Source organism: Sceloporus occidentalis, unplaced genomic scaffold (genome assembly GCF_023333645.1).
Source record: "Sceloporus occidentalis isolate IW3139 unplaced genomic scaffold, rSceOcc1.0.p SCAF_53, whole genome shotgun sequence".
In the NCBI taxonomy this organism is placed as follows: domain Eukaryota; kingdom Metazoa; phylum Chordata; class Lepidosauria; order Squamata; family Phrynosomatidae; genus Sceloporus; species Sceloporus occidentalis.
In genome coordinates this window covers 5,025,042-5,041,338 of record NW_028317033.1, presented here as the reverse complement: position 1 = coordinate 5,041,338, position 16,297 = coordinate 5,025,042, and the positions used below count along the sequence as shown (strand labels likewise).

Here is a 16,297-nt window from a genome sequence, read left to right as displayed (position 1 = left end):
ATTAGTAGGGGTGTCCACATACTTTGATGATACAGTGTAATTTTGTTTCATATCACAGGATCAATTAAATGTTTAATTTATAAAGTAACTAACCAGCTGTGTAAGAATCTGAGCAAATACAAGGTCACGCAGTACACCACACAAATTTACTGTGTTTGCCTAAAGGCAGTAGGGAGGCAAAAGCCAGCACACTAGAGCCTCTTGCGCTGAAACCAAACAAAAAAACTTTTTTTTATTCTTGGAATTGCCAGAATATTAAATAAACAGATTACATTTATCCTTCACCAATAAGTGTTTACCCCCCCACCTCCTGCAGACTAGTAGCTCTTATAAGCAGAGCCCTTATCTATTTTACATAATTTTCAATTGACTGCTAACAGGGGTGGATGAATTCCAGAAGCCAGGTTGCCATGGTTTCTAACACTACTTCTGGCTACCAATTTTAAACTGATTCCATGGGTACAGCCCATTTTTGCATGTAACATTTTCTGTCTGGCTACTAAATTGCACATTGATTTGAATGCATGAAGAGAAACAAAAAACAACATTTGACTACAGGTTACCATGACCTGGACCTTCTATGTATAATAAAAAAGAACATTGATTCTGTGGTTATGTTGTCATACTTGGGCCTCTTATTGTCAGTGAAATAATAATCTGTTGTAGAAGCATCTGAGCCAAGGGATACTGGAGCAACCATGTGCTCTTTAATGCATATGAAAACTGTGTGGTCCCTTCACGTGTTTGTTGTTTCCTCCTCTGCAGAAAGGGTATTATTATTATTTATTGTTTTATATAACGCCATAAAATTCCCTAGCGCTGTACAATGGGTAGACAGGACATAACAAGTAGTATATAACATAACAAATTGACTTACAGAGACAACAGGTGAGGAGGGCTCTGGTATATATTCAGCGCCTCCCCGCACAGGCTATACTCACCTCTACTCAGCTCCAGAAATGGCTTGATGAAAGGCTGGGGTCTTCTGAGACACTGAGCTCCCATACATTTCAATCCGAATGCAGCCAATCAGTGGCAAGAAATTCCAAAGCGTGGAGGAGGAGGGCAGCTCCTGCTGCAGAACTGCCATGTCTGTGTCACATAAGTGACATTTTTCTGTGGTAGGGCTATCAGGGATATTAAACTGTTCCTGTGACCCTCACATTTTTAATAGTAGAAGGAAACTGTGTGATCGCTTTCATTTGACTTGAAAAAAAATCTCCAGACTGTGAGATGATATAATACTTGCCTGGATCACAACTCCTTTCATTATTTACTGCTCTTACTGATTTTCCAGCTCCAAAAATAAAATGTTTTTTATATGGTACTGGGAAGAGCTACAATGTTTCTTGTTAGCATGTATCCATATTTCTTGTTGTTTGATAAATAAAATATCTACAATAAAAAGTGTTACTAAGGTCACATATGAATCTAAAATAACTGAAGGTGGCAATTGATGTATTTATTAACACAGATACATACATCAAAAATTTAGTGATCGCACGTGCATATAGATTGTAGTATTCTCTCCAGTGTAGTCTCAACTCAGAACAACTCACAAAAGCTGGAAGGGTGATTTTGTTGAGCATTACCATTCACGGGTGTCCTAGGTCTTCCAAGCTCTCGGCATACTGAATGAACCAGCTTTCCAAGGTAAGGTCATTCAGTCCATGATGAGAGTAAAGGCAAATACAACAAGCACCAACCATAGATCTGTAAAAAGTACTTTAAAAGCATATGTGTATCTGTAGACCACACAACCTTTTAGATCTTTTCATAGGATTATTATCGTTTCTCTTTAAATCATGTTTTGATCAACCAAACCATTGCCTTACTTTTTCCTATTGTAAATATAATGAGAATAAGGTATTGTCGAAACAGTTGTGTGCTTTGGTGATTAATCCGAAGATGGAATAGTCTTATAGGGGTTCATGATGCCTTTTGGATCCAGCATGCGTTTGATTTTTTGCATTAAGTGGACCGCTTCAGTTGATTTGCTGTAATGAATGTGATCTCTCTTTTTGAACCCCAAGCCATGTTCTGCACTGATGCTACCCCTGTGCTGGGCTGTCCATTCATATACAAAAGGTTCCAGTGCAGCCAGCAAACTATCAGTGTGTGACTCGGCTGTGACATTTAAATGCAAGTTCCCATCACCTGCAGAAGAAAATACGGTAAATCAAACATTAATAGATATGGTATAGAAAAACATTCAGAGCATACATACATACATTTTGGTATGCACAGACTGGGGTAATATTTAATATTTTTGAGTCGCAGCTCAGACACACTGACTGAATTGTTGCAGTACTTTAACCCCTTTGCAACCAATGACATATGTCATCAAAATATGTCCTTAGAGGACCATTGACGTATCTAGTATGTCATTGGTAAAAAAACGATCCCAACATCACCATGATGGTGTAGTCGCCACTACAGCAGACAGACTGCTACAGCCGATCACACGCAGGTACTGTCAATGGTATATTTTATATACCTGTAAAACGGTGAATGTTTTTTTTTTAAATCTCATTTTTCATTTTTTTCATAAAAAAATCTTACATGTTTAAATGTGTTTTGGTTTTTTTAAAATGCCCCACTTGTCCCCCTCCCCCCCCCAAAAAAAAATCTGCGTGCGTTCACAAAATGAGAAAAAAAGCTTAATGATGGTTAAAGAAAGACATAGCAGTTTCTCTGGCCCTATAGAATAAAAAAGTCCTGGTCCTTAATGGGTTGCAGGTGCTTTATAAATCTAAATATATTGACTATAATGAAATGCTCCTCCCTCGTAGCGGATTTACTGGTTTTTGACAGCCTCTGGATTGTAACATGGTACTATGGGGAGGAAAAGTTCTCTGTTAGCTCTGGAGTTGTCGTAATCAAGAGATAATGAAACAGAGCATGCAGCTGCCACATTCATTGATCCACGGAGTAGGAGAAATAACAGCAGCTCTGTAATGGGTACATAAAAATTCACAGACAGTAATGCTATATCACACTGCATTACGGGAGATCTAATGTTTTCCATCTGCTAAATAAGACATTTTCACTGCAAGGGCTGTCAAAAGACTAGAAACAAAGTGTCAGGAATAGGACATGACAGCTCCCCTGAGCTCCACTGCTTCAACAGGTTGGAGGATCAATCAGCCAAACCAATGGCCAACCAATATGTTCAAAGTAATACAGATGTCTGCCAGATGATGCAAAACAATAAAACGGACCTTATCACCTATAAAGAGTTTACTTATTGCAAGTACTGTTTAGGTGATAAGCAAGCAAAAACATGTGTGTCTACCATACCGCCACAAACTCAGATATTTTAAACGTATTCTTTTTTAAATACAAAATTGCCATTGTCTGAATAAAATAATGCCGGTATCTGCTACACACAAATTTTTTTTAAAAAACATCTATATTCAAAGAGGGTCTATGTTTCAAGATAATAGCTTTGACTATAGAGAAAAAAATGATCTATACATGCACATAAAAGGATTATATACCGTATTGGCTCGAATATAGGCCACACTTTTTTCCCCCACTTTATGTCTTTAAAGTGGGGGTGCGGCCTATATTCGGGGTCTAGCGCCCGACGCCCAGGACATGCAGTCCCGGGCGCCGGGCAGGGTTAGGATACAGATGCCCCGCAGCGGTGCAGGGGACCTGCATCCTACTCCCCGATACGCTCAGACAGCCTCCCCTGCCAGCACTTTCCACGGGGGGGGGGGGGGTGCCGGCACGGGAGGTTGTCTAAGCGCATCGTGCGGATGGTCACCGGCTGCGGAGGTTGTTTACTCGCATCGCCGCAGCCGGTGACCGTCCGCACGATGCGTTTTACCTCTGCCCCAAGACTTACCAGAGGAGACTCCCGGGTGTCTTGCGGGGCCGGTGGGGGACATCTACGCAATACGCGTACACAACTTCCGGTGCCGGCACATCAGCTGAGTGCCGGCACCGGAAGTTGTGTACGCGTATTGCGTAGATGTCCCCCGCCAGACACCCGGGAGTCTCCTCTGGTAAGTCGGGGGGGGGGCAGAGTGGCAGCATATCTCGGAGGGGGGGAGGAGGACAGTGGCAGCATATCTCGGGGAGGGGGGGGGACAGTGGCAGCATATCTCGGGGGGGGGACAGTGGCAGCATATCTCGAGAGGGGAGGAGGACTGTGGCAGCATATCTCGGGGGGGGAGGAGGACAGTGGCAGCATATGTCGGGGGGGAGGACAGTGGCAGCATATCTCGGGGGGGGGAGAGACAGAGTGGCAGCATATCTCGGGGGGGAGACAGAGTGGCAGCATGTTTTTTTAAAGAAAAAAACTTTTTCTTTAAAAAAGCACCAAACTTTTAGGGTGCGGCCTATATACGGGGGCGGCCTATATCCGAGCCAATACGGTACTTACCGAGGCGCTGCCTAAATGTATACCTAAAATCTTAAGCTCTAGATTAACTTTGCTTGGTGCACAGATCAAATGACCTACTCTTAATTACCGGTTGCTGAAAAATGAGATGACACATTCTATATCAATGTATCATGCATCTATCCTAAAAGAAGGCCCAATGTGCCCTGCATAATATGTGGTTACATTGATTTTCTTTGTGTATTGTCTTGTCTGGGTCCAATACAGCAATATCAAAGACAAAAATGTAACTATGTACAGGCAGCAATGTACTCACCTAGGTGTCCATAGCCAACTATGGTTTTAGCAGATTTCCCCAAACGAGCCCTTGTTTCTTCGACCAAAGTGTAGAGCTTGTTTACAGGCATAGAGAGGTCATATTTAAAGACATAGCCATCATGAGCCAGAGCCTCCGTAATCCGCTCCCGGAGGGCCCAGAGACTCTAAAATTGTATATAAATGTATTATTATATAAAGAAGCACAAATGGAATAAATAAGCATTAAATGCTAATTAAAATGTCATTTGTTAGGTGAAAAGCACGTACCAATATTTTGGTTTGGTCTGTGGCGACTGTTCCTGCCGTTACCAGTCCAGTGTCCAGAGCCTGGGCCAAAAACTCATTCAGTTTTTCTTCATCGTGGTGTGCAGAAGAACCAGAGGTCTCTATCAATACGTAGAAGGCAGTTGCTGCAATTTTAAAAGGAAACCATGCTGATTTTTTTTTAATGAATAATACTTTATTTACACTGAGCCAATTATTTGTGCAAGGTTTTTTAAAGACCATAACAAGAGTGGAGCTGGATGGTGCATTCAAATATGATTCAGATCTATGCGTAAGTCCTAGAAAGATCTAGATGATCTGGACGATATTTGCAAGGCTTGGGAACCTAATAAAGGGCGTGTTCAATTGTAATTAGTAATAAAGGTCGGAAAGTATTGGGGTTCAATGTCACTTAGGACTTTGTGTATTGGATTATGAACTTAATTATTGAAGTAATGGCCATTGGTGGGTAGAAGATATGGGACAATAAGCCGAGTTCTGCAGCACCATTTAGACAGGAATCCTACTGTTGGAAGACATTCTTGTTTCGCATAACACAAGGAATGTAAAAATAAGTGTTTCTTTGCTGCTGGTTTTTTTTTTTTATTCACTGAAAACTACGCAGTGTTCCTATAGAAATTAATTTCAAAAACTTCTTAAAATAACCATGCATTCTTCAAAATAAAGCCAGTTGTAAAAATAAAAACAGTTACTTACTTTTGTTCCTTTTAGTTTGGAAACATAGAAATTGCATTTTTTTTTATAGAATGAAAAAAAAGCAGTGAGAAACTTTGAAGAACGAAGCTAAGGTAAAACAAGCTGTTTTATTAACCAATTGTAGCTGTCTGAGCAAGAGCTGAAGCAAAAGAAAGAATATTAAAATGGGTTAGGGGTGTTACCTGGTATTGGGTTGTTGAGCTTCAGGTGGGTCTGAACCACCTTCATAGACGCAGCGTCCATGAACTCGCAAGCAGACAGAATTTCTCCGAGACGATCCCTGCACAGGGTGAAGACCTGCAGCACTCTAGTGAAACTCTCACATCCTGCAACACAACACGCCAATTATGTAAAACTCAGCACTTTCACACTAATACCGCTGTGAAAGTAGTTTACCAACGGGAAATTTACCTTTTTACTCCAGCATAGTTTACTGTGAATCTTGAAGACATTATTTAAATTCCCCATATCCAGAACCAGCCCTAAGCAGGCTAAGCACCTTGGGAAGTTCCCCAGTATGAGGCAAACAGAATGGTGTTACTAATGCCCAGACTGGTGTATTTGGCACAGAATTTATTCTACCCAAACTAACACATTTTTACTAAGACCTAGAATTGTTGTTTTTTTTTCTTAATACTTTCCAAAACTAAAATAAAACAATTGTTATTGCAAATGCCGGTTCTACACAGTCATCAGATACATAAGCAATGAATAAATCATATATATTTTCTGCAAAAACGCTTTTCTGTGTAATACAGTTTTGAAATTATTTTCCTGAAATCACAAAGAAAATAAAAGGTTTCTAAATCTGTTATCAAGATAAATAATAATAAATGAAGGACAGTCAAGAAGAGCGTTGCAAATTATAGTTTAGTTTTTAAAAAGCCAAATATACCTTACCGAGCAGAGCCACGTTCACTGCACCGGGTTTGCGTGGACAGAGAATGGATACAGCTGTTATTAGCCCCAAAGTTCCCTCAGAGCCAATGAACAGCTGCTTTAGATCATAGCCGGTGTTGTCTTTCCGAAGAGAGTTGAGACAGTTCAGGATTGTGCCATCCGGAAGAACCTTAGACAAGAGATTAAGAACTCTATAAACCATAAAATGTACATGGACAATAGATAACAGATGGAAAATGGTCTGTTTCTAGACACCACCTACTGCTTCTAATCCCAGAACCGTCCCTCGGAGAGATCCGTATCTAAGAAGCCTGAGGCCACCAGCGTTAGTGGCCAAGTTGCCTCCTATGTGACAGCTTCCCTTTGCACCAAGATCTAGAGGCATCGTATATCCTCGTCTTTCCAGGTATTTGTCCAGAGCCTCCAGAACACATCCTGCTTGGCATACCAAAGCACCTGAAACACACAAGGGACTAATATTACAAGGTAAATAAATAAAACACCATGAAGAAGTGCTATTAATTTAAGTTTAATTTAATTTTAACTAAATTATGAGTTATATTCTCTCTGGAGTGATTAGGAATGTAAGTACTATCATTTGGTCCATTTGAGGTTTGTAGTAAGAGAGTGCATTAAGCACCCGAGTGTTTATGTCAATGGTCATGTATCTGGCACACACATTTTAACAGGATCATTAATTACTATATGGTTAGTTGCAGTTAATAGCCCCAGATCAACAATGTGTATACATTTAAAAGAGGGATTTAAAATTAAAGTACTTACCAGAGATATCATCAAAACTGATTACTTGGTCCATAAGAGCAGTGGAGATTAGGATCTCATCAAAGACGGGGACGCTGCCCCCAACTAAGCCTGTGTTCCCACCCTGAGGGGTCACAGCCAGGTTCCTCTCATTACAATATCTTTGAAAAAAAAGAAGAAAATAGTGGATCTAAGTGCAGGTTGTGGTGATCTTATAACCCCCAAACACTTTACATTAAATGGCACAGCATAACATCTCTTTATATGCAGCTTGTTTTACAGCAGCGGTAATACTTTATTTTAGTTATCACTCCCATCACGCCTGTGTTCCGATGGCACGTTGTGTTCCCTAATCCAATTTTAACTTTAAAATCGTAATTGCTCATTAGAAAACCCTTCTGCAATTATGTTACAGTTAGAGATTTCCTTGTTTTCAATGAAAACAACAAAGCAACCACAAACGTTTAAAGTGTCTATTTAGGATATATACAAATATGAGAACATCTACCAATTTAAAGGTGGTTACCTTAGGATCTCAGACACTTCATTTGTATTTTGGGGTCTAAGAAGCACCTTGCTGTGACCTAAAATAAATCCAGAGGACCAAGTTACACTAGTGTATGGGAAACATGATAAAACAACTTCCTATATATAAAAACTAGAATGATTGGAATTACATGAAGAAATTAATTATTGCACATCCTGTCCTTCTGTAACTGGAAACATTAGATTCCAAAATGTGAAATGTAATAAAAAGGACATTTTAACAGGTAACATTACACAGCAGGGTCAGCCATATCTACATAGAAATTTTAAGCCAGAAAAATAAATAAATGGCAACTTCCTTGATTTTTCTGGGAGCTAGGAAGACTTGTTAATTGAGAACAATATAAAACAACCCAGTGGGCCGAGCCTGGCTTGGCCCAACTCATGGACATCCCCAGGAACTCATCGGGCTTCCTCTCGGTTAAATTTTATTTATACAGCACCAGCAGATTCTTTAGTGTGGAGAATATAAAGTTACTGTAACAGGCCACGGTCCTGCGATTCATTTGGTTATATCCCTGGTATTCTATTTTCTCTGTTTTGTTCAGGATATCAACATGTTTATTTAGTTGGTTGGTTATAGTTATGATGTTGTGCCCCTGTTTTCAGAATATTATTGGGACTGCATTATACTGACTTGCAGGGTTACATTGTAATACCGTATTGGCTCGGATATAGGCCGCCCCCGTATATAGGCCGCACCCTAAAAGTTTGGTGCTTTTTTAAAGAAAAAGGTTTTTTCTTTAAAAAAGCACCAAAAAAACATGCTGCGACTCTGTCTCCCCCCCCCCGAGATATGCTTCCACTCTCCCCTCCCCGAGATATGCTGCCACTGCCCCCCCCCGAGATATGCTGCCACTGTCCTCCTCCTCCCCCCCCCCAAGATATGCTGCCACTCTGCCCCCCCCGGATTTACCAGAGCAGACTCCCGGGTGTCTTGCGGGGCCGGCGGGGGACATCTACGCAATACGCGTATACAACTTCCGGTGCCGGCACTCAGCGGATGTGCCGGCACCAGAAGTTGTATACGCGTATTGCGTAGATGTCCCCCGCCGGCCCCGCAAGACACCCGGGAGTCTGCTCTGGTAAGTCTTGGGGGCAGAGGTAAAACGCATCGTGCGCTTAGACAATCTCCCGTGCCGGCACTCCCCCCGTGGGAAGTGCTGGCAGGGGAGGCTGTCTGAGCGTATCAGAGAGTAGGATGCAGGTCCCCTGCACCGCTGCGGGGGATCTGTATCCTAACCCTGCTGCCTGCCCGGCGCCCGGAACTGCATGTCCCGGGCGTCGGGCGCTAGACCCCGAATATAGGCCGCACCCCCACTTTAAAGACTTAAAGTGGGGGGGGGAAGTGCGGCCTATATTCGAGCCAATACGGTATTTTGTGTTTCCACCCTGTATGTGTATTGGGAATGACTTACTGTCTAGTCTGTTTAAGCTTTACTTCCCTAATCCCTTTACCTCTGCTGTGCATTTGCCATTGTTGTATGTGTGATGAGATTAGCCCTAGCGCCGACATTCTTTGTGTCATTGTGTTTTGTGTTATGTTAATCTTTTCCTGTTTCCTGTGTCTGTCAATTTCTCCATGTAAAATGGTTATATGAACCATGCCTAGTCCTTGCTTCACGACTGGTGTGACATGTTGTGAAGACCCTCTTTCCCTGAAGGAGCACGTTTACTTTGTGAATCGGAACCGATACCCATCTTGTAGCTAGCTTTTGCTATGAGGAAGGGGCAGCGACGGCCAGGTACGTCCCGGTAGACCCCTGGTTCTCGTTACAATTACAGTAAAAAAGGACAATATGTTAAATTAGTAAAAACACGAGCACAGCTTAAGGCACACTGACACAAAAGGAGAAGAGTATCCTGCTTCTGTGAGGTTACAGGCGAGCTCACCCACCTTTAATGTTCAGCACTGTACCCAATTCTCTAGTAATTTAACAAACACAGCTTTGCCAACAAATAAATACACAAGACCCACACTTCTTGTTGCTTCATTGCATACATCTTACCACGTACTGTGCGAAGCCAGTCAATGTTATGACTTCTCAGATCGTCTTCCTCCGTGACTACTCTTCCTGGAACCAGTTGCTGGAAGCAGTTCAGGTCCTGAGCTGTGACTTGGGAAAATGGTAGACGGGACACCTTATAACGCTCCGACGTGAGAGGAGGGTCCACAGGCTTTACACTCAGTAGTCTACATCCTGAAGCTAACTGCCCCCTGCATGGCTTAGCCATTTGGATGATCTTTGTCATTGTCCATGTCCTGGAACACCACCTGAAGGGCACTCCGAGTTCAGAAAAAGTCATAACTACCCTACAATACATAAAGATGAGTCAGTATATAGAGGTTCGGTAAAAAAGTGGTGTATAGGTTACAGAATGTTTAGCTGTTAGCATGTACATAATCCCATAAAACGGATCTCAGGTTCGCCGTGGAAATGAGAGAATTTGTTGTCACCCACCTGATCCCTTACAGACTGATTGTGGTTAGTATTGTTAAATATTTGTGACATGTTTTAGAAGTACAGCTTACAACTTGAGATGTGTTATTTTTTAAAAAGGTAAACAGTAATTAGAATTCTGTCACAGATTTAACTAAAATATTTTCATGATATGGTGGAAAATAACCATTTGCTATAAACAATGCGGCAAATTCCATGAACTTGTGTGTAAACCTATAGATTCACGCCGATGCCTATACTGAAGTAATGGAGTCTGGTGCAACAGTGATTAATCGGAAGTGGATAGCCCAAAAGTTGCATTAGAGAAATTAGTTATTGCCAATTGCAAGAAAGGCTACAATAACATTTTCACCAAATTTGAAGATGGCAGACCTAAAAAATTGTCTTAACAGAGCAAGGACACACATACCAAGTGGTTGTTTCCCACTCCGTACAATATACCGTAATATTGCTTATTTTAGAATGGATTAGACAGACTGAAGATAATTGCTGGCTGGAACTCTGTTAGAGTGGAAGTAAGGCATTCGGGATTTTCTTGGGGGGGGGGTCACACTATTTTGTTTATTAACTATAAATAGAAGAACAGAATAATATTTATACAAAAAACAGCAATATACAGTTAGGGAGCATACACTTTATGTCCTGTTACACTTTTTTGTTTATGGATATGTTTATTTAAGTTAGGAATGGCACCAAATTTTGCTTTATTCGTTGACTTAAAATGAAATTGTTAACATGTGTACAAATGCAGGAGCCAGCCATAAAACACGGGAGCTGCTGCGCTACTACAGCAGGGTGACATGATTTCACATTACATGACCCGCTGAAAGATCACCTCGTGGTGGTGCTGGACAGAGGAATCAGTCTGTAATAAGGCAGATAGTGTGTCCAGCTGGTGAGACCCTTGGAGCCAGGAGGCTACTCCTAGTAGACATTGTCAGTTTGTAAGGACATGACTAATAATGTTACCCATGCATAATATATTTATAGAAATAATTTCACACCTAGTGTCAAAGTCTTCATTGGACAGTCGTGATTTCCAGGCAGTGGGGATCATGGGCTAGTTGAGAAGATCCTCTGATCTCCCCCGACCAGCCCAAGGAGCTGTAAGATAAATGGAGGTCTGTGGTGTTCCATGTAGCCACCTCACAGCCATACCTGGGACCTCTCCAGGTTTTCCCTGGATACTCTGGGAGAAGCGCTGCTTCTCTGGTTCTCCAGGTTGACACCCAAATCCTCCAGGTCACAGAAGAGCCATTTCCCCCCTTAAATTGGGGTGTGTCCTGCGACATCAGCCACAACACCCACCAGTGTCAGGGGGATCGCCCACTGACGTCCACATCCCCTAACCCAGGTGTCTAGATAGATGTTAGGGGGTATGCATTAACGATATATTTTAACCCAAACAGTGCTTTTATCACTGGTACATCAAAATCCTTACTTCAATGCTACAACAGAATGTTTTTGATGGACCATTAAAGGGTTCATATTTAAGTAATATATATTATTATATATATTAAGTAATCATCCGCTTACAAAAAAGCATAGTTACCGCTAAGTTCCTTTATGATTGGCTTTTTTGCATTCTGTATTCATGAAATTCAAATATATATATATATATATATATATATATATATATATATATATATATATACTGAATTATTCAGTTATTCTGAATTGTCAAAATAGAGACTTGAGGTCCTAAATTGATTGCCTGTCTTATGTACTGTTGCCTTACTTGATCAGCACAACTTAAAACACTTTAAAAAAAAATAAAATCTACATTGGATTCCACAGCTGTCTCTATCACCTAACTGAGTCAGCAAGTGCCCATGGAACATTTTGATCTATATAAGTAAATTACTAGTGTCCTGCCAATTTTTGTAATGGTGCATACAATGGAACACTAAACGGTTTAAATTATACACACTGTATAAGGGAAGTGGGGGTAGAGAAAATGTACCTGAATCCGTGCAAATATGGTGCAAAATGATATGGTGCCGATCAATATTGTATCTGTCTAGCAAATGATTTGCACAATAAACAAAGTAATCGCACTTCAGAGCAATGTCCTGTGAGTGGTTACTCCCTTCCATCCTGGGATCATGTTCCAGACTATTCCAAATTTAAAAGCCACTGTATTCATTAATATGTGAATGTGCTTGTGTGCAGTTACATATGTGTGCTGTGTGCTTTTCTTTGCCTTCCAGTTGTTTGCTTTGCCAGATCTCCTGTTCACCAATGCGCATGCATAGATACTCACCGCAAGACAGCTGTCAGTTTCCAGGGGGTTCCAAGACCCCCTATTCAAATGCATCAATCCCACTGAGTTCTAAGAAAGCACTTCCCTGCCAGCGAATGGCTGCTTCTAGCATCCAAAACTAGCAAGAGGGGGGACGGTTCAGTCTTACTTAGTAAGAACCCTAATGTGCGTTTTTTGTTGGTGAGGCTGTTTGGGGCAGTAGACTGTACCTTTAAATTCAATGTAATCACTGTTAGCATATAGAGCACAAACAACCAATTATAAACCTTGCACTTCCGGAATAAAGCACGAATGGACAAGAGGCTAGATTTCCATTTCTAGAGAAATACTGACTAAGCAAGGGGTCTGCAGGTTACTTGAAGGTTCACGATGAGTTCACGATTATTATTATTATTTGGTTTATATAGCTCCATCAAATCCCGTAGCGCTGTACAATGGACGCAAATTTACTACAGCATGTGACTTCTTGAAAGCCATCCCACCAACTTAAACACAATGTGTACTTATATCATTTAGATGACGTGTGACTAATTCATCTCCTTTTAACCCGAGTAATTTTTAGTACACAGTAGAACATCATTGTTTTGTGGGGTATGGGACATTACTCAGTAGGGTATCGTCCAGCAGCTATTAGGTAAGAGCTACAGCTGAATCTAATGTTGGTGTGTCCAATGAAAAGAGATACACCAGGGGGTACCCCTCAAAAGATTACTATCAGGCCCGGACTGGCCATTGGGCACACCGGGCATTTGCGGCAGGGCCGGATTAATTTAGGGGCTGATGGAGCTGCAGCTCCAGGCTCCTACCTTAAAATAGGCCCAGTCAGGACCGGACTGACTGGGCCTACGCGGCCTGATTAACGCAGAGCATAAGGGGCACCTGCCCCTTAAGCCGCCGCAACTGCGACCGGGGCCGGGAAGCCCCCACCAGGGCCGGCCTTACGGGTGGTGGTGCCGCACAGGGTTTAAGTTAAAACATCGGGTTTTTTGTTTTTTTTTCTTTATTTAGAGGATTTGGAGGATGTTAAATAAAGTTAAACCCCCCCCCCCCGATGTTTTAATTTAAGCCCTGTGCGGCCGCAGACCCCCTAAGGCTGGCCCTGGTGGAGGCTTCCCGGCCCCTTAGAGTGGCGGACCTGGTCGCAGTTGCGGCAGGCTTAAGGGGCCCTGCGTTAATGCGGCCGTGGAGACCGCATAGGGTAGGGGCCTGGAGCTCCAGCTCCATCAGGCCCCTAAATCAATCCGGCCCTGCCGCGGGCCCGGTCGCAGTTGCTGCTTGCTCCGCAACAAGGTAAGTAGGGGGAGGGGGGTGTTAGATAGTGAGAAATTGGGATTGGGGGTACATAGTGAAAAGGGGGAACATAGAAGGGGCAGATAAGATGGGGAGAAGGGATAGTGTGAATGCGTATGAGAATGAATGAATAAATGTGTGGATGAATTGTGTGAATGCGTATGACAATTAATGAATTCATGTGTGGATGAATTGCTTGAATGATTTGTGAGACTGCATTAATGAATGTGTTAATGATTTGTGTGAATGAGTGAGTAAATGCAAAGATGGTACATGAAGGGTGGGCTTTAACAATAAATAAATAAATTAATAAATAAAAATGGGCTGCTCTGGCTTAAATGCCCGGGCCTATTTTTTGTCCCAGTCCAGGCCTGATTACTATTAATGATTCGGCATACGTGATTATAAAAGTTACCTTTTATTCACAAGTAATTAAAACAAAAATCCCCCTCCGCCGTAAATGTACCCCCAAAACCCTGCATATATATAAATTATATATAAACAGAGGAACAATTGTTTCAGACAGGAGGCTAGGGCCGGGGATTTAACATTACATTTTATGTACCTTTGTGACCTATTAATAGTGAATAATACAACTATGCAAGGCACTAAAAATAATCATATATTTATTATACATGGTTCAATGAACAGCTCTCCTGGTATTTCTCTACATATTACTGCGACTGTTGCAGCTACAGAAGACATTCATACTGAGCAAACATTCTGCGCTCCTTGAGAAGCAGGACATTAGCGGAAGAGATGGAGTGAGGGGGAAGGGGGGGGTATGTAACCCAAGTGCCTTCCGCCGCCTCCGCGTACATTACAGGCGCCATGCTACAAAGCTGAATAAACAACTCCCAACCAACCAATCGAGTGACCGCTAGTAACCCCGAGCAACAGACGCGTCACAAAACTCATACCCGCCAGCCTCTGAGCGTTAGCCAATTCCTGAATACGTACCATCTGAAGCCTCCCGATGTCCCAGAGAGCTAATGTTCTATTGGACTATTAGACGCTGAGGCGGAGTAAGACTGGCGCTTGATGGTGCATAGGAGACAAGTGGGTCACTTTCTACTTCCGCCTTACGATGCGCTTTTGCGTTCTAAACTGTATATGATTTGTATAACGCTAAACCTCACCCCGACGTTACGCGCGGATTCGGTGGTTTCTATCGCCACTGACCGCGCATAGTATCTGCACTGCTATAGGCAGCCTCGATAAGCGCCCATTATAATCGTCTACGAAGCCCCCGTGATCACGTTTCTGTGTAATAATGTCTATGGCAGGTGGTGGCCAAGGACACCTCCAACTCTCCGACTGAATAATAAAGTTATCCCACAGATACAAACCTGCGTGGGTCTTCCGGTCCGGTGCTGCCGACAGTATGAAGGACGCAGGCTTCTGGGCCCGCCCATACCCCACAGCCTAGCATAGACCATGCCAAAGGGTATGTCTCAGTGATCAGGTATACAGCTGAGAAGGATCTGTGCAGCTCCAGCCCTTGGGGCCGGGTTAATACGAGAGACAACCAGCCCCGGGCCAGCCATCCATGACAAATCCTTATATGCATCACTGTACTTGCAGTATGCATTGCAGTGACACGCCAAAGACTTCCAAAACCAGAGGTTGGGATTAAAATGCACATAGTGGTAATAATAAGAGAGTGGTAGAAAAGGGGAACAGCCTTCCTGCAGTGTTGGAGGCTAACTGGATAAGAGAATTTAGGCAGGCATGGTACCGTGTGGCTATCCTGACTCTAAGACAAGACCGCAGACTAGGCGGACTGGGTCTTATCTGCTGTGATAGCGCATATTTTATTTGTAATGTTTTGTGAAAGTATTTACGCATATATCTGCAGTGTTATCCCCTTCGCGACCTTTGCCAGTTCAGGACCGTCATGACATGAAGGTCACTAAATGACCTTTGAAGGTCCTGAACCGTCAAAAAGTAAAATAAGCTTAGAAAGTGATCAACGATCACTTTCTTCGCTTAAACGGCGTTACTGTTATGCCTCGATGTCGAGGCATTCAGTAACGCCGAGATCGGCATCGGGGGCCATGTCTGGCCCCTCCCCGAGGCGTCAACAACCGCCATACATTGTATGGCGGCGGACGCCCGTTTTAAAAGCGTTTAGCGATCGCCTCCTAAACTGAAATGGTGTCGCTGGAATGCCTCGATCAGGAGGCATCCAGCGACACCAAACACTTACCTCTGGGTGGGCTGTGACCGCTCCGGAGAGGGGTCACAGCCGCAGCTGCCGGTGTTCTTCGCCATCAACAAGATGGCGGCCGCCCTGTAAAAGAAACGAACAAGTTTTTAAAGTTCGCTAGATGGTCTAGAGAACTCTGGCTCCACTTGCAGGTTGAATACAGGTACTGCATTCAATCATGCAAGTCAATGGAGCCCAGCTTTCTAATCACAATG

At 42.7% G+C, this 16,297-nt stretch overlaps 1 protein-coding gene across 1 annotated transcript; it reads right to left on the bottom strand.

The window, feature by feature from the left end:
• Nucleotides 1–1,897: 1,897 nt before the first annotated feature.
• Nucleotides 1,898–10,111, bottom strand: LOC149288271 (D-2-hydroxyglutarate dehydrogenase, mitochondrial-like). The gene is made up of 9 exons (XM_089492008.1): nucleotides 9,868–10,111; nucleotides 7,839–7,896; nucleotides 7,334–7,473; nucleotides 6,813–7,006; nucleotides 6,551–6,719; nucleotides 5,833–5,976; nucleotides 4,937–5,079; nucleotides 4,668–4,833; nucleotides 1,898–2,157 (listed from the first exon to the last, which is right to left on the bottom strand). Exons 1-9 carry the CDS (start codon nucleotides 10,109–10,111, stop codon nucleotides 1,898–1,900), a joined length of 1,518 nt encoding a protein of 505 aa, XP_089348134.1.
• Between the last annotated feature and the right edge of the window lie 6,186 nt (nucleotides 10,112–16,297).

What these genes read in the sequence shown, in the direction of transcription:
- LOC149288271 (XM_089492008.1), bottom strand. Translation starts at nt 10,111, where the DNA reads ATGACAAAGATCATCCAAATGGCTAAGCCATGCAGGGGGCAGTTAGCT. An exon ending in CGGTTCTGGGATTAGAAGCA is followed by an intron (nt 6,720 to 6,812) that starts GTAGGTGGTGTC and finishes CTCTTGTCTAAG; the next exon opens with GTTCTTCCGGATGGCACAAT. An exon ending in CAGACCAAACCAAAATATTG is followed by an intron (nt 4,834 to 4,936) that starts GTACGTGCTTTT and finishes ATACAATTTTAG; the next exon opens with AGTCTCTGGGCCCTCCGGGA.